Raw genomic sequence first — 23,131 nt, 5'->3', positions numbered from 1 at the left:
TATGTGATAAGTTGTGCTATAGAGGTTTGAATGAGTACAGTGTACAATGAGTGGTTATGTATTGGGCTGTGATCTGCAAGGCCGGCAGTTCAAAACCACCAGCAGCTCCCCAGGAGAACGTCAGGGCTTTCTACTCCCATAGACAGTTATCATCTTGGAATCTCACAGGAGCAGCTCTAGCCTGTCCCGTAGGGTCACCAAGTCAGTGTTGACTCAATGGCAGTGAGTTTGGTTTAGTGTTTGGGTAAGTAGTAACCCCTTGTGTGTGTGGCCCACATTTTGTTTATCCATTCATCTATCCCTGGGCTTTGAGGTTTTTCCCTTCTTTTGGCTATTGGGAATAAAGCTTCAGCAAACAATGGTGTACAAATCTTTAATTTTCTCTGCTATCACCTGGATATATATGAGTACCAGTTGGAAAAATGAAGTCTTGATACATGCTATAGTATAGATGGAGCTGGAAGATATTATGTTGCATGAAATAATCCAGTCATAAAAAGACAAATATTGTGACATCACTTATATAAAAAGAGCATTCCAAAGTTTATTAGTGCTTGCCAGAGGCAGCCAGGAGAAAGAAACAGGGGTTGGCAGTGATGGAAAAATAGCAATCCACCCAGCAGACTATTGTCATTTCTGGCAATAAGTTGTATACCTGTAAAAAGTTGAATTAACAACAAATTATGTGATGGATGTATTTACAATAAAAACCCCAAAACTGCTGAGGCTGCTTATTTGCAACTGAACACCACATATGCGGTGGTACCCCCCCAAAAAAAATGGAAGAAAGCTTTGCTGGACAGAACTTTCATAGTACACATTTTCCCAGGTAGGTGAGCATTGAGCATCTCGCTCTGGTGTCACTTGGGAAGGTTCTCTCTGGTCACAGTGAATTTTTTCATAAAAGCAGTTTCGCTCAAACTTTGTTTTTTTTTTTTTTTGGTGATGGCTGATTTAAGAGAACAGTGTGTGGCTGTGGAATTTTGTTTCCTTCTTGGGGAAAAAAATGCCTCAGAAACTTGTGATGTTGCACACCGCTAACAAGGACAGCGCTGTGGGAAAAATGCAAGTGTACCAGTGGTTTTCTCATTTCAAAAAAGGTGCAATATCTAGATGACATACCTCATTCTGGACGTCCGTCAACTTCCTGAATGGACAAAAATGTCGACTTGTAGTATATTTGGTGTTCATTCCATCAGGTCAAACTGTTAAACAAGCTTTCTATTTAGAGGTTGTGAAAAGATTACATAACAGTTGATGACCAAAAAAGGCCTGACTTGTGGCAGGTGGGGGGCTGGTGGGCACCACAATGCCCCTGCTCATGCAGCTATCTCAGTGGGCCAGTTTTTGGCAAAAATTACAGCATGCCTCTCTTGCCCCAGCACCTTCTTCACCCGACCTTTCTCCATGTGACTTTTTTGTTTCCATGAATGAAGTGGGACATGAAAGGATAGTTATTTGACGATGTAAAAGAGATGAAGAAACAAATGAGAGAGGTGCTGTCAAACAGATGAGTTTGAAAAATGTTTCCAAGAGTGGAATCGCAGACTTGACAAATGTATTAAGTGTAATGGAGAGTTCTTTGAAGGTGATAAGGTTGTTTTGTTTTAAAAAAATTTTTTTTAAAGGGTACCCTCTTGTAGAATTCAGTTCCTTTGTTTGGCGGTGTATGGTCATGACTAGAGAACATTCCAGTTAATTGGCCTAATGACATATTCAGTGCTTCTTTTCTACTTCCCAGTTAACGTTATATTACAGAAAGAGGTCTGGTGGCCAGTGTGAACCCTGAAACTATTGCTCTGAGATAACCTTGAAACCTTAAATCCAAAATATCTCCTGAAATCATCCTCAAAGCAAGCACTAGTTTACCTTAACTTGTTAAATGGGTCTACTGGAACCATTATGCTATCTTAAGAATTATTTTTGTGAGACCAAATTGACAGCAGCAATTAGAAATCTTAGCTCGGAATCATGGGATACTGGGGGGGGAGGGAGCGTGAGTTTATATTAATGAGGGAGGAAGAATTCAGAAAAGGAAGGTGAAATGGTCGCACAACTCAAAAAATGTAATCAATGTCCATAAATTGTGCGTGTAGAAACTGGTGAATCGGTCTATGTTTTACTGTGTATATTCTCAAAAAAATTCAAAGATGAAAGAATAGATAAAGACAATTTAGTCTACCCTGATGCAGCACAGAAATCTTTCACTGGAGATCCATTTGTTGCTCTCTTTTATTCTGAACCTTGTTTCTTCTCATTCCATTGTTGTGGTTAGGGTGTTAGGCTGGCTGGGTTCTCTAGAGAAGTAAAATCAGTGACATACACATATATGTGGATGTGTGTATATGTGTACATATATATTTGTATGTGTGTATATGGATGTGTGTGTGTATATATATATATTATTTATATATATATATATATAGAGAGAGAGAGAGAGAGAGAATTTTATATAAAGAAAATGGTTCATGTGGTTGTACAAGCAAACAAGCCCAATCTGAGACCCCACAGCCTGGTGTCTGCAGAGGCTGATGAATTCAAGGTCAGTAAGTCAGGTGGCAGGTTGCTGGTAGGTGCTGTGATTGGCAGGCAATATGGCAGGCCATTGACTCAAGTCCAAAAATGTGCAGGTCAATGAACCCGATGTGGGATCCAGGCCCAGCAGAAAACAAGCTTTTCCACAGCATACCCTTATACTCTTGAGGAAACTTCAGTTGCCTCAGGGCTGTGACCTGAGTGAGAGAGTTGCATTCTATCCCAATCTTCTTACAGCTCATTGGCTATTCATAGCAGATCCCATTATGGAGCTGACTGTTGTGTTGGGTCACATGAGGAACTACCAAACCACCAAGAGTCCTATCCCAACAAAGCTGACCAAAACTTACCACAGTTAGCATAACCACGGGAGAGATGTGTCTTCTTTTTCCTCTCTCTCCCTGATGTCTTCAGGGATTAACTTCATCTGGTATGACTTGCAGAACTGCCTTCAAAATGGAATTGTCCTGCATAAGTACAAATTGAGGATTAGTAATATTAGAGTTCAACCCCAAAGATTTTAACAGTAAAACCTGCCATTTTCAGACTGAGTCTATTCTTTGTGCTTGTAGCTGAATTTGTGAAACTGGCAGAACTGCCATGCCTGGAGGACCTGGTATTTGTGGGTAATCCCTTGGAAGAGAAACACTCTGCGGAAGGGAACTGGATCGATGAAGCAACCAAGAGAGTGCCCCGACTGAAAAAGCTAGATGGTGAGTGACTCTGAGCAGCAGCTTGGACCCAGCTTGGAAATGTTTTCATCATGTCATATGAATAAGAATCAGATTTGTGGCATGAAATAACAAAAAAGAAACAAAGCTTAAAAAACAGATAGGTTGTCTCGAATCTCTCCACGGCCATTTCTGCCCATATTAAATTTCATGCTCCAGGTTTAGGTCACAGTGGAAAATAAAACTCCTAGGATGTGTAGACTGGCATGAGATTATCCTTATACCAAAAACTTCTCATTCTGAAGTCATAATGTTTTTATCTTGCTTGGTAAGCAGGTTTTTCGGTTAGGTGAAAACGATAGTGCTTAGCCTTACTTTCTCATTTCTCTCTTTCCTATTTAAGATTGGTCTTTGTGCCAATAGATATCCCTCGGCTTTCCCCTCCTTCTCTTGCACATTGTTTTGTGTCACTTTAAAAATGCTCATCTTTTCAGCGGTCTTCTTGGGCTTTTCAAAATTAAGAGTGTTAGGGACTATTTCTACTGAGACAGTGGTATCCAGAGCACACTACCCTACCTGACTGAATCAGTAGAAAGAAAATACCTCAAGAAAACCATTTAATATACCATATCATATGTCAAATGCATATTTTTCTTCTCAGGATGTTGCCCTTCACTCAGCTAGATGAGGTGTATATGGTGTGAACTGGACCTTTTTCCTGACTTTCCTCTAAGACATAGATTCCCAAACTTATTTGACCTACTGCCCCCTTTTCAGGACAAAATTAAATTACTCAGCGCTCCCTGACAATGAATAAAGTAGGTATCTACTTTTGTAGCACCCTACCGCCCCCTAAGTCATTCAGGACTTCTGGTGGTGTAGTACACTATGTGTTGGGCTGCTAACAGCAAGGCCAGCAGTTCAAAACTATCAGCTGCTCTCCTGGTAAAAGATGAGGTTTTCTATTCCTGTAAAGATTTATACTCTTGCTCACAGAAAGGTCACAGGAAGGAATGAGTCAGCCAGAGTGCAGTGTAGCACCTCTGACACACACAACATCACTCTGGTTCTTCTTATTCTTTTTTTAAAAATTATTTTATTGGGGGCTCATACAACTCTTATCACAATCCACCCATTCATCCATCCATCCATCGTGTCAAGCACATTTGTATATTTGTTGCCATCATCATTCTCAAAACATTTGTTTTCTACTTGAGCCCTTGATATCAGCTCCTCATTTTCCCTTCCCTCCCCGCTCCCTCCTTCATGAACCCTTGATAACTTATAAATTATTTTTATTTTGTCATGTCTTACACTGTTCAGTGTCTCCCTTCACCCACTTTTCTGCTATCCATCCTCCAGGGAGGAGGTTCTATGTAGATCCTTGTAATTGGTTCCTGTTTTCTACCCCACCTTCCCTCCACCCTCCTGGTATCACCACTCTCACCACTGGTCCTGAAGGGATCATCTGTCCTGGATTCCCAGTGTTCCCAGTTCCTATCTGTACCAATGTACATCCTCTGGTCTAGCTGGATTTGTAAGGTAAAATTGGGATCATGATAGTTGTGGGGGTGGGGGTGGGAGGAAGCATTTAAGAACGAGAGGAAAGTTGTATATGTAAATCATTGCTGCACTGTATCCTGACTGGCTGGTCTCTTCTCTGTGATCCTTCTGTAAGGGGATGTCCAGTTGCCTACAGATGGGCTTTGGGTCCCCACTCTGTACTTTCCCCTCATTCACAATGATATGATTTTTTGTTCTTTGATGCCTGATACCTGATCCCATCAATAACTCATGATCACACCGACTGGTGTGCTTCTTTCATGTGGGCTTTGTTGCTTCTCAGCTAGATGACCGCTTGTTTATCTTCAAGCCTTTAAGACCCCAGGTGCTATAGCTTTTGATAGCGGTGCACTATCAGCTTTCTTCACATTTGCTTATGCACACATTTGTCTTCAGCGATTGTGTCAGGAAGGTGTGCATCATGGAATGCCAATTTAATAGAACAAAGTGTTCTTGCATTGAGGGAGTACTTCAGCGAAGGCCCAATGTCCATCTGTGTGGGGAAAGTCAGTCTCTCATCGAGGGTTCAGTAAGTGCAATTATATGGTTGAGATATATAAAGATTACAATAAAGTCCTAGAGAATAAGGAGAGATAGAAGAGAGATTGAAATAATGGAGTCATACACATTTCATAGTAGCATGCTCACCTCCTGGATGGCCATGATCTCAACAGCGAGGTCAACACCCAGGTCTGGCAGAGAAGCCAGGAGAGAGAGCAGGAGAGAGAATTTATTTGCTAACCAAGGCTTATATCTACATAGGGGGCATGATTACAGGTAACCACACACGTTACAGACAGGGGCTGTACAATAGACAATACAAGCAATAGGAGGGGGATATACAATGGGCATAGAGGTAACAGGAAGGGATGAGCTAGGGGTGTGCACATGCTAGGAAGGGGAAGGACTAGGGATATACATATGACAGGAAGGGCGGACCCTAGATTCATGATGGCGGCCTAACCTTGGTCACCCTGGAGTGGACTTGACCTCCCTGGGCTCTCCTTCAGGGAAACAATTTACTACTATCCTTATCAGAAGGGAGTGGGCCCTACTTGTTGTGGGATAAACAGTGGTGACTGCTTGCTCTAGATGACTGATAGCCCTTAGGGAGGATAACCCCTAACCTACTTCTGTTGATCTCCAAGTGTATAGTCAGTCATCTGCCATGTGTAGCAAGCAGTTAAGTTTGGAATATATTTGGGGAGACAACTTGGGAGAAATCTCGCTGTTTCCCACCCATCTGCTACCTTAATACTAAACCTATAAATATATGCACATAGACCTATTTCTCCGTCATCCTATATAAATATATTTACATATGTACGTGCCTATATTTAGACCTCTATAAATGCTCTTTTCCTCCTAGTTCTTTCCTCTATTTCCTTTTACTTTCCTCTTGTCCCACTATAATGTTCAGCCTTCATTTGGGTTTCAATAATTCTTCTCGGTTACATTGCTCTAGATCAAGCCTCTACCGGGCTTCTTATACCCTCCTCACCACCGATTTTCGATCACCTGTTGTTCCTTTGTCTCTGGGTTTGTTAACACCACTTCCTTTCCCCTACCTCCTCTCTCATGTCCCCCCCAGATTGTTTATCCCACCTATCTTATCTAGATAGACCTGCAGAGATAATAATATGTACAAAATCAAGACAGAGAAAAACAAAGCAACAAAAGAAAACAAAAAATGACAAAGAAAAGCCTGTTAATAGTTCCAGGTCTGTTTGTTGACCTTTGGGAGTGTTTTCCAGTTGAGTCTGATGGGGTGCCACACCCTGGCCCCAAAGTCTATTTTTTGGTATTCCCTCGGGACTTCCTTGCTCTGCTCCCCTAGCTGTTCTGTTGCACGTCCTTAGTGTTTTGCTTCGGTGTGGTGCATTCCACTGGTTTTTTAATGCTTCCTCCTCCCCTATCCCTACCCCCCGCCCCACTATCATGACCCCAGTTCTACTTTACAAATCCAGCTAGACTGGAGCATGTACACTGGTACAGCTAAGAGCTCTCAACACACAGAATCCAGGACAGATAAATCCTTCAAGAACAGTAATGAGAGTAGTGATATCATGAGGGTAGGATAAGGTGTGGGGAGAAGGGGAAGAAAGAGAGAACTGATCCTAGTGATCGACATTTAACTCCCCCTCCCAGGGGGACAAACAACAGAAATGTGGGTGAAGGAAGACAGCAAATGGCATAAGATATGAAAATAATAATAATTTATAATTTATTAAGGGTTCGCGATGGTGGGAGGGTGGGAGAGGGAGGCAAAAAAGAGGAGCTGATACCAAGGGCTCAAGTAGAAAGAAAATGTTTTGGAAATGTTGATGTACAAATGCGCCTGATGCAATTGATGTGTGGATTGCTATAAGAGCTGTAACATCCCCCAATAAAATTTTTTTTTAATTACAGTCTTGGAAATCCACAAGGGCAGTTCTGTTCTGTCCTATAGGGTCACTAGGAGTTAAAATGCATAGCAGGGAGTCTGACTTTTTCATTTGGATCTGTCCAGTGCCCCCAGAGAACAGGATCACATACTTCGGGAACACTGCCAGTGTTGTTTCCATTCCCTCACCGTAGTTAGGGGGGGGGGAGGTTTCTACAATACCCCCAGGGAGACTGGGACTGTTTGCTTTCCCTCAACAGTTTAAAATCTTATCCATATTCCTTGTTTACAGTTTAAGGTCATACCCATATTCTATGTTCACATCGACAACACGGGACTTGGTCCTCTGTGGTTAAGACTTGCTTGACCCTCAGCCCTTCTCTCCCCTCGCCGCCCTGCCTTCCATTCATGCTCTTGGTTCTTCTGTCTCTCTCTCTGCATCGAAGTTGAAGGACACAGGTGCTGTGGGGGATCGAGGCCAAGCTATGCTCTCACTGCCATAAAGAACATACATCGACATCTGGGAAGGTATCGCAGAGGACTTAATCCTTGAGTGAGGCTAGGATTTAGATAGGAAAACAATTTGGGAGGACATTCCAAGATGGAGGGACTCTGTTCATCAAGAGTCCAGAGAAAAGAGTGTGCACAGTGAGTTGGGAAAATAATGAGTTGACAATTCAGCAAGGGTAGAGGGTAAATGGCTGAATGGTTAGACAAGATGGTTGGCTGGGATCAAATTGGGGGTAGGCTTAAAAGTGCTAGAAGTCAGAAATGGGTGGGCCTTGGCCCAGATAGGATCTGTGGTTGCATTTTGTTTTCTCTGCAGTTCTTGTAAAAAAAAAATTCTCACTGTTGAATAGTTGGAGGATTTCACATAAAAATTCAAGTTCCAGTAACACTGGAATTTTACATTTCAAGGTGGAAAATGAAGAATACTTAATCATGTTTAACATGCAAGCAAGGTTTTTGGTTTGTTTGGGTTTTTTGCGGACAACAGCAGCACAGATTTATTGACATGTAATTCACACCATACAATTCACTAGATTCATCTTCTTAAAAAGAGTTGTGCATTCATCACCACATTCAGTTTTCAGGCAAGCAAGGTTTCTAATGAGTACAGGGCTGACTTTGTTTTCCTGCCTGCCATTTACGACAGTTTTATGTGCAATCCCTCCTATGGGTAGAAGAACAGTAACACGTACTTAGGAGAATCCATTTGAGCATTTTCTTGCGAGGCAGTTGGTAGGGTTGAGAAGGAAGAGCTTATGGAATTCCTATTCGTATGGCACCCTTCACAGCGTCTCGGTGTTCCTGGAGTGAAAGGAAAATCTCTTCACTGAGAATGTTAACCATCTGTTGAAAATGACCAGAAATGTCTGTTTTTTTTCTTTTAGGTACCCCAGTAATTAAAGAAGATGAGGAAGAAGAAAACTAACATCACACTTTTTGCTTCATATTAATTTATTTCAATGTGATGATCACAGTAGATAAGTTTTATATCATTGTCTACGTTAAAGATTGTGTGTGGGTCAAAAGGTTCTTAAGAAACAACAAATTGTCAGTCCTTCCTTTTTTCTGTCTCATAACCTGTTCAAATAGTGTGTCATCTTTAAAACGATAGCCCCACTTTATGGATTCTAGCCCTCTTCTCAGAAACTACACATTTTCCATTTCTGTCTTCAGTCCCAGTTATATGCTGTGGTCCCGTCTATTGAAGCCTTTTGCAGACCAATCTATCGTAGACCAGTTATTATAACAACAGAGGAACAATTTTGGTTCTTTATTGAGTTTTTAAAGCAGGTGTTTCAAGGATACACTTAACCTTTGTCTCTGTAGACCGTCTTTATGGAATGTTCAGCCTCTTACGAGGTGAATTAGAAGCACAGACGTGTCAGGCCTTTGGTTCCGAGGGCAGTCAAGGTGACAGGCAGAGCTCCTCGTATAAATAACAGTGCAGCCCTTGACCCAGGAATCCAAACTCCAATTTAATTAAGTTTGGTGAAAACAAGGCACATTGAATATCATGAAGATTGTATAGCCCATGTTGTATTTACTTTTTGTGTTTGATAAAAATTTTGTATTATCAACTGGAATCTACATGTGTGGGCAATTCAAGTCAGTGTACACAGTCATTTTATGATCTGAGTCAGTGGTGAAAACACTGTTATGATCATTCCTTCACCAATAATGTGGTCATGTTACTCATGTGACTCTGGCCGTGGCACATTTTTGGTTTGTAATTCCTTTAGTTTAAGGAGTGTCTGTGTTTGAACCCCTACCCTAGATAGAGATCGGCAGATAGAGATGTCAAATTTGCCTTAGTGACCCTGGTGACCTTCTCGTTTGGGGAATGTGATGGTTCTGGTTATAAGGGTATAGAACGTACAAGAAAGAGTTTTAAAATGATACTAAGTATTTCAAAATATATTTTTTGAGAAGTTCTTCATAAAGCAGCGCTTTAAATGTGTCAGGTAAGTGGATACAAGGAGAAGAGAGATGGTGAGATGCTTCATTATGAGGTTCCAGGCAAATGGCTGTCTTTTTGAGGCTTGCCTTTGTGAAGCATTGTAGGGTTTCAACCTAAAAATTGCAAAGCAATGAAGGCAGAGTTTAGAATTGAGCAGGTAAGGTCAAAATTGTATGGTATTTCTCACTCTGGAAAATGAAAGGTATTTTTAATCCGTGCCCAGTTGAAGTCCATAGCAGGCCATGCCTAAATCACTAATAGATGACAGGTTTAAAAAAAAAAAAGCCAGGAACCCTCTGCCACATTGTGCCTCAAGTTCCTCAGCTAGAGACTATTGGTTCTTACTTCCCTGTCCACATAGTTAAAAGGGGGAGAGTTATTTTTAAAAAGCATTTGTGTAAGTAGTCCTGGGTTTCAGAAGTTGTCCGCTGTCATTTGAAATAGAATCAATCACTTGATTTCTCTAAGGGTCATTCGGATCAAAGGGACCACTGCTTTGACAATCAGCTCTCAATATCAACAACAAGAGGAAGAATTTAGTCCCACACGTTTTTCAGTTTCCTTCCTCTCTGACAGTAAATCTTTGCTTTCTGACTGGCTTACAACTTTCAAAGCTCTTTGTGAACTGCAGGGTAGTGAGCCGTTCGTTGTTCCTCTTGACATTTAAGGTTCACGGGCTGAGAGGGAAGACGATCTTTGCTTATAGTTTGCACTTCATCCAGTAGGCACGCTTAAAGCCATATTGCTATGTGGGTGAATTTTCTAAAAGTTATCTTGGAAATGAATATGATAGGGAATGGATTACTTCATACTGAATTTACTTGTAACGTGGCTAAAAGTTTTGGTGTTTGGTTTTTCTGAATTCTGTAGTATCTTTTAATATCTTGTAGTTCTCAGAAATCTAGGGTGCTTTTCTATGTCCTTTTCTCACACGCATGCGCGCGCGCGCGCGCACACACACACACTCACAAATCATTTTCATTTGTACTCAACAAATATTTGAGGACTTTCTGTGCATCCTTCCATGGTTTTAATGCCAGAACCCTATTAGGGAATGGAGGAAAGTTCAGGATATTCTCTCAATTCGCTTTGCCTGCTGTGACTGCTGTGATGTTAGCTGATACTCAGCGCTTAGATTTGTGCTGCTTTAACTAGACATTTGACCCCTGGGAATAGGCCGTCCAGTGTTCCTGCTTTAAAGCACTAGGCTATCTGAGTGGATCGGTTAAGTGTCTTCTTGTCAGTTTTGGAATCATTTAAATTTATCACAGGAAGTTTGATTTTCCTATACTAAGAAAATCAGATTTTCTGTGTTCCCAACCTTTAAGTCTATGGCCAATCTACTTGACCAGGTCTCAAGATATATTTGTGTTCTTTGGTAATAAGCGTTCGTATCTTTAAACCAGAGCTTCTCAACCGTGGCTCTATTGACATTTTGGGCTTTGCTGTGGGTGGCTATCCTGTGTATTGTTGGTAAATTTTAGTAGTATCCCTGGTCTCTACCTACAAGCTGTCAGTAATATCCACTTCCCAACTGTCACAACCAAAAATGTCTCCAGACACTTCCCTCTGCCCCTGAGGAGCGGGGCGCAGGTTGGGCAAAGTCATGCAAGTGGAGAAGCAGCGCTGTAGACGTTAGAGCAACATTGCTTTGGGCCAGCGCATCCATTTTCACTCTGTAGCCGGATGCCGCCTGATTATAGTGCATGCCAGAGGTGATGCATTTACTCTTGATGGCTAGAAGGAAAGGGCCACTAGGATTCCCTCTTTTGTATTGCTCCTTTCACAGGAGCCATTAGAAATTCAGGGCTGGAGAAGTCAACTTTTTATTCACCCCCACCCTGCTTATCTCAGCTTATTTCCTAGCATTATTGCTTATCTTAAGACAGTGGTCATTAACCTACCTCTCTCTCAACATCAACAGAATCCAACTTTATCATAGATTTCGCCTTGTCTCTGCAGCTGTACATTTTGAATGTGCTTTGGCTCATCGTTCTTTGTCATTCACTGGTGCAGAATTCCAGACAGTACCAGTTATTAAATACATAAATACACCGTGTAAAATTTGGCAATCATGTATAAAAATTAACTGTTGTCATTATCGATTTGGGTGTGATCAGAAGAATGTCTGATCATGATAACTGGGCATGGTTACTAAATCACCTCCTCAAATGGAAACACTTTAATTTGGTTTCTATGTGGGAAGAGACATTTTGACTTGAATAGGTGTCTATTCTGATACTTCTCAGCAGTAGGCTTAAGCAAAACAAGGAGACATGATCTTGACAGTCAATCTGTTCTCCTGATGTTAGGAGAGTTGAAGGTAGCCATCTCTGTAGCCCAGAACCTTGCAGCTGGGTTGTCCATAGACTGCACGGCCAAGGGGAGGGCACCAAAAGGGTGGATGTAATCATTTATCTATAAAAACTGGGTCAGTATCAACTCCCTGCTGAGAAGCAGAGGAGTTTCGTGTCTGACTGCAGGCAGATGGTCCGTTCACTGACCTTTATACACTGTAGGTATTGGTAAAAGTAGAAAACTGATAACCGCAACTCACCTTTTGCCAGACAGTTCTTTCCTGGGGCTGCTGAATGCGTCTGTAGATAACCCAAGATGGGTCTAAGAGAGATGCAGTGCAGCAGCATTGGTGCTTCTGACACAGCTATTGTGACCAGATGCCTGCCTCTTCACTCTAGCATGCGTCTCATTGTTTCTGTTTTGTGGTAAAAATGTAAAATAGGTGCAATAGAGAAAAAGTGTTATGTTTAAAATCACTGAACTTTTAGAAATCGATCTCTTCCTGCCTTTTAATCAATCAGTGACTACCGAGAAGGTAACCGAGAGAAAGAAATAGACTTAGCCTCACCTCTTTCTATCCAAGATACATTGAGGCAGAGCTTTCCCTTGACACTTGGAAAAGTCATAACTGGATTCGAAATAGTTTCCCATATTGGGCAGGTTGGAGAGGAACCAGCCAATCAAATTATGATCTTGCATATGTAACTGGGTGAGGGTGAGTAAAAGATTTTTCAGTAGATTTGCACTTTAAAATGATGAACTGGATATTGATAGAAAGTACGTCCTCTCAATGGGCAGAGGGCAAATACCTAGTCGGCCCATGGAGGTTAGAGAGAAATCTCCCCCAAGTGGTTCACCGCCCACTTGCAAGGCCGCTGTCTGTCAGGAATTCCGTGCTTGGTGCCACCTTCTTGTCTACTCAGAAAACTTGAGTTATCTTTCCTGCATCTAGATTACAGATATTTGGATGGTGGCTCAAGGATGGCTAGTGTTCTGTGGGTAGGAAGCTCGTTGCTTCTCTGGTCAGTGGGGTGCCTGCCTCTGAAGTGCTATTGCCTTAGAGTGCTAGGTCCATCCCAGGGCCTGGGGGTGGTCAGCCGAAGAGAACATGCAAGAAGTCAGCTGCTTCCGCAGGGTGGCAGCCAGGAGGACCCAGCGTCATTCCAGAATCTTTGGCTTTTAAAACCAACTCCAATCTGAAGAACATTTTAATATCTATGAATACTTTGGTAATCTTTTATACACAGGAATTTTGTAGCATGACTTATGACTAAACTTATTGTGTTAAATTATTTAGAAATGTTGATTTTCTGAATGTTATTTTGTGAGACTTGTTTTAAAATAGTAATAAATTGTATTGTTTTCTAAGAAAAGGTCTTTATGTTGTTTATGCTACTGACATGACACATTCTGCCAGCACAGATTTTGCGTTTCAGCTGAAGCCGGATGATGCTCAGATGGGTTTCTGCTTCTCATAAAGGTGCACATAGATTCGACTTCATAATCCAAAGGTTATGATGTTGCATTTCTTGTTGCCACTCACGAATGCAAAGCAGATTTTTTTCTCAGCATAGAGAGAAATGCTGCTCTCTGTCATATCAAATAGAGAGTCTGTGCAGTTACAGGCAATTCCCGGATTAGATTATAAACATGATCCATCCACAGTGTTTTTAAATTGATTTGTAAGTACCGTATATACTCGCGTATAAGCCAAATTTTCTAGCACAAAATTGTTGTCCTCATCATTTTCAAAACATTTGCTTTCCACTTGAGCCCTTGGTATCAGCTCCTCTTTTCTCCCCTCCCTCCCCACTGCCCCTCCCTCATGAACCCTTGATAATTTATAAATTATTATTTTGTCATATCTTACACTGTCCAATGTCTCCCTCAATCCACTTTTCTGTCTTCCGTCCCCCAGGGAAGAGGTTATATATAGAACCTTGTAATTGGTTCCTCCTTTCTACCCCACCTTCCCTCTAGCTTCCCAGTATTGCCACTCTCACTACTGGTCCTGAAGGGAATCATCTGTCCTGAATTTCCTCTGTTTCCAGTTCCCATCTGTACCCAGTGTACATCCTCTGGTCATCAGATTTGTAAGGAAGAATTGGGATGATAGTGGAAATGTGGGCGAGGAAACATTTAAGAACTAGAGGAAAGTTTTATGTTTCATCGTTACTATACTGCACCGACTGGCTCGTCTCCTCCCCGCGACCCTTCTGTAAGGGGATGTCAGATTGCCTACAGTTGGGCTTTGGATTCTCAATTTGCACTGCCCCTCATTCACAATGATATGATTTTTTTTTGTTGATGCCTGATAACCTGATCCCTTCGACCCCTCGTGATCACACAGGCTGGTATGCTTCTTCCATGTGGGCTTTGTTGCTTCTGAGCCTTTAAGACCCCAGACACTGTATCTTTTGATAGCCGGGCACCATCAGCTTTCTTCACCATATTTGCTTATGCACACATTTGTCTTCAGCGATCATGTTGGGAAGGTGAGCATCATGGAATGCCAATTTAACAGAACAAAGTGTTCTTGCATTGAGGGAATACTTGAGTGGAGGCCCAATGTCCATCTGCTACCTTAATACTAAGCTTATAAATATATGCACATAGATCTATTTCTCCATCATCATATATAAATAATTTACATATGTACATGGCTGTATTTAGACCTCTATAAACGCCCTTTGCCTCCTAGAGCTTTCCTCTGTTTCCTTTTACTTTCCTTTTGTCCCACTATCATGCTCAGCTTTCACTTGGGTTTCAATCATTCCTCTCAGTTATGGTTCCATTGCCCTTGATCAATCCCTACCGGGCTTCTCACACCCTCCTCGCCACTGATTTTGGATCACTTGTTGTTCCTGTGTTCCTGGGTTGGTTATCACCATTTCCTTATTCCCACCTCCCTCTATCCCATGTCCCCTGGGAACCATCGGTCCTGTTGTTTTCTCCTCCAGAATGTTGATCCAGCCTCTTATCTAGATAGACCTGCAGAGATAATAATATGCACAAAGAAACAAGACAGAGCAAAACAAAGTGACAAAAGAAAACAACAACATAAAAAGCTTGTAAATAGTTCATGGTATTTGTTGACCTTTAGGAGTGTTTTCCGGTTGAGTCTGATGGGGGGGCCAACCTCTGGCCCCAAAGCCTATTGTTGATATTCCCTCAGGACTTCCTTGCTCTGCTCCCCTTGCTGTTCTGTTGCACACCCTCAGTGTTTTGCCTTGGTGTGGTGGAGTCAGATCAGGAGCAATTCCCACACGGTGTCTCCAGTGTTATCCCTTGCAGGGCTATGGGTCAGTGAAGGATGTTGTGTCTCATAGTGGAGCCAGCCATATGGTCCTCTCTGTGCATTGGCTGCTCTGAGCAGGGATATTGTCCTTAAGGTTTGGTGGGTCAGGATATGCTCCACTTTCTCTTCCTCCCCCTTCATTTGCTCCCATGTGCTCTGATCAGACATGTCCCTCTCCCTGAGCTGTAGCTTCAGTGCTGTCCTCTGAAGTAAATTCTTCTGGGGGGAGGGGCAGCTGTCCACTACACATAATTCAGATTGGAGTTGGCCTCAGACCTCTCTACTGGCTCCCTGCTTCATGCCAGTATGTTGCATTCACATCTTGGAGCATTGGGTTAAAGTCTGGTCCCTCTTTCCCTGTGGAGATATAAACAATACCCTCCCCTTGGGTGGGTTCGTCCAGCACATTTTTAATGCAGTTTTTTGTGGTAAAACCTGGTGCCTGGGCTGATATTTGGGTCAGCTTATACTCGAGTATATATGGTAACTCGAAACCGGTGCAACCATTTATTTAGCCTTGATTTCAGGAAAAGGCTATAAACGCCTTTGCAATGACTTAAAAACTGCATCTGCAAGTGAAGGTCCTTGTGCTAGAAGAATTTGTGAGTAGGAATTGCCTCAATCATTTTCAAAGTGAGGACAAAGTTATATAACATTCAAGGGCAAGTAGTTGTCCACAGTTAGTTGTTCTTATAAAGTATAACCCTACACATTGAGGTGGGAGGATACCTACAATGGGTGGAAAAGATTAGCCTGTTTTTAAGAACCTGTCCATTTGTGGAGGCATGAACACATGCACTGTGGCGGGCTGCTTTGTGAGCGGGGAGACTTAATGTGTACATATCCGTGGTGGGCTGAGTGGGAGTGTGAGGTGGAGGCGGAGTCCTGCGTGTGCTACATGTGGTACAGCGTCGGAGTGCCGTGGAGGAAGGCATGTTGGGAGTGTTGGACGGCGCGGGCGAGTGTGATGGTTAAAGTGGCATGCGTGTGACTGCGTGCCAGTGGGCGGCGGGTTATGTACAGCCAAGTTGGGTGGGGACATGCCAAGTGTTTGTCAGGGAATGGCGAGGCAGTACCTACATCATGGTACAGAAGTGAGGACATGCATGAGTACACAGAAGAATCTGGAAGACCACATCGTATTTGACCCGGTATATAAAGTTTGCGCTTTGTGAGGTGAACCTGCTGGAACCTAACCCTTACTATCAGGAGGGGGGAAAAACCCACTTAATTCATATGAATCTAAATAGAGGAACTCAGTGAGAATCTGCAGCCAAATAATCATGTGTCCAGGCCTTATTTGCCTTTAAGTTCCTGGTTTAAAATGGCTGCCATGAAACGGAAACCATTTCCCACAGGTGTAATGAGTCAGTTATTTCTTCAGGGGAAAAAGCATTTAGCTAAGAAGAGATTTTTAAAAAGGATCACAGGCCTTGTCCTAAATTACCCATTGTAAAATTTCCTAAAATTTTGTAGTGACTATCATGTTTGTTATCTTCTAGTATTTGCCTTGAGGGAACATGTAAAATGGAATATGAAATTATCATTTAAATCCATAATTTGGTGTAAAGAATAAAAAGATAATGGTTTGGTTGCTTTTTACTTTTAGCAAGATGGGAAAATCTTAAAAAAAACAAAAGATATAGAGAGCTTAATTACAAGAAAAATATAAAACTAGAAGACAGTAAGACTTTTTGAAATGCTTTTATTAGTATACATCTAATTCAATACCTTCAAACTTAGAACACTTAAAAATTGGCATGAACAAGGAGAACAATTCATGACGAAAGATTTGAAATGGGGAAATGGGTTACCCTAACAGGGTCTTCTTATCAGGCTTCCATGCAATTCCTATCTGTATCTTATACAGTGAAAAACTCGATTTACACAACACTATAATTACAGTATTTTTCTAATACTCCATGTTGTAGTCTTAGAATACTTTTTCAATTACACTGATCCAGGTGTTTAAAGATGAGAAATGGAAAATTTGCATCTGCAAGTTAACTAATAATATCAAATCAGTAAACACAGAAAATGATCCACTAACAACTGTCACATTTTTATGAGAATGCCTCTGAACCGGTCCTGTGCTAAATGTCGGAACATGCATTTTCTCATTAGATTACCTCAACGGGAAGTGTCACAGCTTCACTGGTTTGTTTTTTTCACAACTGAGGATGACACCTTACACTGAGCACGTGTCCCAAACGTGCCCTGGGCGTTTCAGCAGGGGGTAGGGGGTGGGGGGCACTATGAGAATAGAGCAGCTTCCACGGTTGGCTCGCACGATTTCACTAAGGTTACACGAAGAAGTAGGCCTGGCTGCCCCCTGAAAACCACAGACTAAGCCAAATCACGGACAGAGACAAGGAAAGCAGCTGTGATCTAGGACTGCGCGAAAGGCCCGGTTTCCAAAGGCTCAGAAGTGCCCCTCCAGGCCTAACTGCAGGAGGGCGGCCTCAGCCTCCTCCTCTTCCTCCTTGGCCTCCTCCTCGCGGATCTGCACCAGCAACTGGAAGAGATTCGGGGCCGGCCCCTCGGCAGCGCCGGTCAGCCACAGCTGCCTCCGGATGGCCCCGCTGTGGTTGGCCCCTGCAATGACCTGCTCCAGGCGAGCCTGGTTCACGTTATCTTTATCGATGGCCCCCTTCTCCACCACCTTCTGCAGCAGGGGCTCCAGGCGGATGACATAAGCAGATAGCTTTTCCCCTGGGTTCTGATAAGTGTTCAGAAACCTGACCTGGGCATCCCGGGAGCTCTCGATGCTCCCAAACACCTGCTCCAGCGCCTTCAGGCACTCGGTGGTGGTGATGGCAGGGTTGTTGGTCTTGAGGATGCGAATGACATCGGAGGCGGGGCCCCTAAGACTCTCCACCAGCCGCCGCCTCTTTTCGAGGTCGGACACCTGCCACTCCTCCATGACCTCATTAGTGTGCTCCAGCCAGTGATCAAAGGTTTCCTCCCCAGGCCCAGGGATGTCGCGCCCCGAGAACAGCGTCAGCTTCTTGTACCAAATGGACTCAACCAGAGGCTGGATCACATTATCCAAAATGTAGTTTAGCATCTCTGCGGGCATTTCGGGGCCTGGGACCGGCGCTGGGTTCTGAAACCCAAGGACCCGGGCCACATCTTGCACGGTCCAGCCCTCTCTCGCTAAAAAGAGGTGCAACCGTTCTAAAAATTCAGCATCGGAAGTCGGGGGCTTAAAGACCACTTTCCAGACCCCTCCCTTGCCTGGCATCTCCCGGGGGATGACGGCGTAATCGGCGGCGCCAGTGAGCTCTAATAAGGCTGCTTTCGCATTCTCTTCCCTCCAGAACATTCTCCCAAGCACTCGATAGGGCACCTGGGGCATCGCAGCCCGGAGGGTCTCTTCGATTTCAGCCTCATCACAGTTCACTGGGATCCCCCAGACCAGCAGGGCTCTCTGGGAGTTCACATCCATCCCCCTGCACCAGTCTTCCAACAGGGTCATCGCCATTTTCCCACCTCTCAATTGGCACCAATTCTACAAATACAAATTCTCTCTCGGCTCGGACTCAGAACAACGCCAGAGCCTCGCGGAGGCACGTTTCACGCAATCACAACGCACAAACACCACCAGGATCTGGCTCTCACCCTTCCTCCCTGCTCCCCAAAGTACTCCCCTAAGGCCGTCTGCGCGTCCTTGGAGCGATGCCTACTGGATGCTCAGTCACGCGGTCGCCGCCATCTTGCGCCTCAGGTGCGACGGGGCCGGGGTCTGTCGCCGACACACGGGGAGTCTCGGGCAGCGCACAGCAGCTGGGGGGGCGAGGGGAGGTGTGGAGCAGGAGCCGCGGGCCGGAGATGCCGCCGAGGTGCAGTCCTGGGGCGTGGTCGCCGGCTGGCGGGGCTCCGGGCGTCGAGCGGGCGTTAGCGGCCGGAGCCTGGCCTCAGACTGGCCGTGATGCTGCGTGGCAGGCCAGGGCTCGGACGCCCTCGGGGAGGACGCTGTCCGAAAGCCGCGAGGCGACGGCGGCCGGACCAGCTGGCCAGCGGCTTCTTCCCGGGCGCCGAAACCCCCTCCTGCGCGGGTGGGCACTCGCGGGCGACAGCTGAGGATCTAGGACGGAGGAAGCGGACGCAGTGCGGGGAGACAAGGCTTGTGGCGGGGGAGGCGGGCACCGGCCGCGGTGGCAGTGCCCGGGCGGCAGCCGGCTCCGGCCACCGAGGCAGCAGGCGAGTTCTGCCCGCAGCGAGCCGAGCCCAGCCGAGGTTCCTGCCGCAGTGGAGGGCGGCGCCAGCCCCCCGAGCGGCTTTCGGCCCGCCCCGCCCCCTGCTCCCGCGTAGCCATGGCAACAGTGTCCCGGGCGACGCGAAACCAGCGCACTTCGGCGACCGGCGGGTCGAGCCGTTGCTATGGGGCCCAGATCTCTCCTAAGGCGCCTTTCCTTTTTCACATGTATATTTTTGTTTTTCACAAGGATACTGCTAAGCACCAACAACCACTCTTTTTTTTTCTTTTTGTTATAATTCTCGAGTGGATTTAGGAGGATACTTTCAAAAATACACCTGTCACGGCAGTCAGGTTGCTCACTCAACCTGGGCTGCGGATGAAAACGTTCTGCTCAGCTCCTCAGCTTCCCTGGGCCCTTCCTCCATGTTTCATCCCAGTGAAACGATCTTGTTAGCCATGTGCCTTTTATATGCTTTTGTGAGCCATTGCATTTATCTGTATCCAAAGGATCATTCACACATTTCTATTCCGTCATCTATGTAGCGAGGCCAACACCACTGCTATCCCTCTTGTTCTGCCCTGGACAAGGCACTGCTGGAATAATCCTTATGGTTCGAAACTGTCTGGTGAAGTTCATCCTTTGTAAACAAAACAAGGCCTACTTCTGTCAATCCTGAATGGTGAGCCTTCCCCTCCACCCCCTCCACCTCAAAAGAAGACAGCATTCACTGAATTTTTAAAACATTATTTAATAAAAGGTTTAAAGATATAGAGGGGCATTCGAAAGTAAATAAGTTACATAAGTACATTACAATCACATCAGCAAGATTTTCTTTAGTGTATTAATTTTTTTCTTTTTTATAAAAAGCACACAAAAAATAAAATCTTTAGTCTGGTCTATCACAACTGTACAGCAAAGGAGGTAATATTTATAGATATATATGTACACTATTGTAATATGTAACAGTCTTTTTAAAAAAGGGGGCCACAGGCAGCAAACACACAAAAGGCAGTGTCTGATTTTTTTCAAAATAAAAGGAATATACTTCTTTATATGCTATTAAAATATTTATACAATAATTACAGGCTATCAAGGCTGTTCCTGTGCTGTCCCCTCCAACAAGGCCTTCCACCTAAAGACTAATGAGGAAAAGGCGACACAGCTGCGAATTGTGTTAAAGGCAAATCTTATTAACACAGCAAAATGTGGGGAGGGCACAGAATCGGTTTTTTCTTATAAAAATATGTATACTTTCTGTAAACCTAAGGAGTTAGGCTTGCCAATTTGGTAATAAATACCAACCCAGAAAAGTAAGCCCCGGTGAACACACAGACCCCTGAGGCTGGAGGATGTGCGGTATCCCTCCCTCGTTCATCTGAACATCTGGCACATGAGAAGAGTTTGGGTCGTTGAGGCAGTTAAGGTAGGAGCTCCCTTTGGCCAGAAGCAGCACACGACCTCTGTGCCAGGGAGGACCCCACGAAGCACAGCGGCAGAAGGGCGGGCAAGTACTTTAGCTGGAGGGGGGGCTGCTCAAGGCATGGAGGCTGGTACGGGTGGCACCATCTCCTTGGGGGGGTGGGTACGAGACTTCAGACATGGTCTGGGACACAGGCACTGGGGTTAGTTTCATGCCCTTAGCTGAGTGCAGATGGCGGCTGGGAGAAGGCGGGGAGGGGGGTGGGGGTTGTCAATCTCCCTCTAGCAAAGAGTTCTGAGTGAAAGGCGAGAGAGCAGAGCGTGATGTGTTCACAGAGAGAAAAGCACCGTGAAGGATCTCTACCGAGCCAGCTTCTATGCCCGCATCCACTTTCTTTACAGGTCCCTTCCACAATTGCATCCGCTCTCTGAACGTTTTCATTTTCACACTGCATTCTAGCTAAAATTCCCAGCTGCAGCCCCAACTCTCCTAAGACCTGGGCATCTGGTGGGCAGTTTGCTGGAGGACGAAATACAGACGGGCACCCTCGACTGTCCCCATGTACATTCACCTGGTCTGGCCTCCGGACTCTCAGGAGAAGAGAATCACTTTCTCATTAAAAGAGGTTTCTTGCAAGTACTAGAAGCTACCACTACACAGAAGCGCCTCCCGGGAATGGAGGAGGTTTCTGTGACCACATGTCCATAAAGGGGTCTGAAACAAAATACAGTTTAAATAGGCAAATATATATATGGAAATCTAAGTAGCACTTTGGGGCGAAGCTGTGAAGGCACTCATGTTACCCAAGTGATTGCAAGAGAGCCTACGTTTGCTACCCTCCGGCTTCCAGAGAGAAAACCAGATTTCTGCCATCTTGGGACACTGAGTTGGCCGAAGTCTATGTAGAAAGCAACTGAGAGGGCGGAGAGCAGGGTAGGCGTCCAGGAGTCTGGGCAGGGAGAATCATCTTGCTCACCCATACTTGGGGTCCTGTCAAGCCACATTCATGCATACACAAACGCTGAAAAAAATACCTGATGGTGAATAGTTCAACCCCTTCCCTTGCCAAGCCTACTCCCATTCCCTGTCAACCTGATGCCTGGCAGCTGCCCCAGAGCTCCAGCAGCAAGACCGCTTTCTGGCTCCCTGCTAACTTGTTGACTTAATAGAACTCCGTTTAAAAGAATGACATGGAATAACATCAGAAAACTCACTCGGCCCTTCTGGGGCTGGCAAGCACAGGGAACAACGTAACCTTCCAACCCTTTGCTTCAGAGGCAAATCCCCGCTCCTTCCAGCCAGGGCCTGGAGCTGATAAACAGAGCTGGGATCCTGGCCCCCAGCCAAGCCCCTCAGGCGGATGTGCAAGTCTGCCCAGGAGAGGTAGCTAACAACACCGGCCTTTGATCGCCCAGCCTGCTGCCACCACCTTTCAGTGCTAACAAGAGCTTTCAGAACAACCAGGTGGGGGGACCTTTGGGCCTTAGGGGGGAGAGCCGCGAGGGGGGGGGTGGGAAAGCAATGAAGGTGCCTTGTTTTGGGAAAAATGCACTTGGGCCTCTGGAAAGCAGGAGGCTCCTGGTCCCTGAGAGGATGTTAAAAATTAAATATTAAGAATAAATAAATAGCTCCCATACGACAGGAGTCAAGGAATGAAGGCTCCCTTCCAATCTGGTGCGAAGCCAACGCCCCCTCCCCTCTCCTCCACAAGCACACACCCTTTCAGGGAAGGATCCAGAAATCTCCAGCGTGAGAGACTGGGGAGCTGGGCTGGGGGCATCAGCACTGGAAAGGGTGGGACCCAGGGCAGCAGCTGAGAGGCAAGCTGGGAGCCCCACAGGAGGCTCAGGCTGGGGACCCTCTTTGGGCCTCCCCAGGGCTAAGCCCCTTGGAGTCTCCAGGGCCCGAAGGCATTTGGCAAGGAGGAAGCAGGAGATCTGGGCTGGGTGACCCCCTTGGTGACGGCCTGGGCAGTTCCCCTCCTCCAGCAGGCTGCACCCCAGTCGCTGGGCTGCGACAACAAGCTGTCCCTGCCCGACCCCACCCCTTTCCAGGAAGCAGCAAAGGGAGAGGTACCTGTCCTCTGGCTCCCAGGTGGCATCCCGGTGGCCTCCTTGCCTAGGAGGTGGCCTCTCTGAGGACAGGGTCCCTGGAGCAGCTTGGGCCACCTGGATGTTGTGTTGGGGGCCACAGGTACCAGGGCCGAGCCTCCTGGGGGGGGGGGGTACGTCCCTTGTTCCAGAGTTGAGGGGCGGGGTAGGAGGGAAGCCTTCATGGGGTGAACTTGTGCTTGG

General features: G+C 45.2%; 2 protein-coding genes across 2 annotated transcripts in view; one reads left to right on the top strand and one right to left on the bottom strand.

Moving 5' to 3' along the window:
• Positions 1-13,290, top strand: part of DNAL1 (dynein axonemal light chain 1) — a 64,632-nt gene extending 51,342 nt beyond the window's left edge. Inside the window, exons 7-8 of the mRNA XM_075530727.1 lie at positions 3,108-3,248; positions 8,547-13,290. Coding sequence (XP_075386842.1) covers positions 3,108-3,248; positions 8,547-8,587 — 182 coding nt within the window. The 3' untranslated portion in view covers positions 8,588-13,290. The remainder of the gene's footprint in view (positions 1-3,107; positions 3,249-8,546) is intronic.
• Positions 13,291-16,903: 3,613 nt separating this feature from the next.
• On the bottom strand, positions 16,904-19,481 carry PNMA1 (PNMA family member 1). The gene has a single exon (XM_075531859.1). It carries the CDS (start codon positions 18,697-18,699, stop codon positions 17,638-17,640), a length of 1,062 nt encoding a protein of 353 aa, XP_075387974.1. The 5' UTR covers positions 18,700-19,481; the 3' UTR covers positions 16,904-17,637.
• Positions 19,482-23,131: the final 3,650 nt, after the last annotated feature.

This window comes from Tenrec ecaudatus, chromosome 14, assembly GCF_050624435.1.
Source record: "Tenrec ecaudatus isolate mTenEca1 chromosome 14, mTenEca1.hap1, whole genome shotgun sequence".
In the NCBI taxonomy this organism is placed as follows: Eukaryota; Metazoa; Chordata; class Mammalia; order Afrosoricida; family Tenrecidae; genus Tenrec; species Tenrec ecaudatus.
Note: the sequence above shows the minus strand (reverse complement) of the source record. Positions and strands in the feature narration are given on the sequence as shown.

What these genes read in the sequence shown, in the direction of transcription:
- PNMA1 (XM_075531859.1), bottom strand. Translation starts at nt 18,699, where the DNA reads ATGGCGATGACCCTGTTGGAAGACTGGTGCAGGGGGATGGATGTGAAC.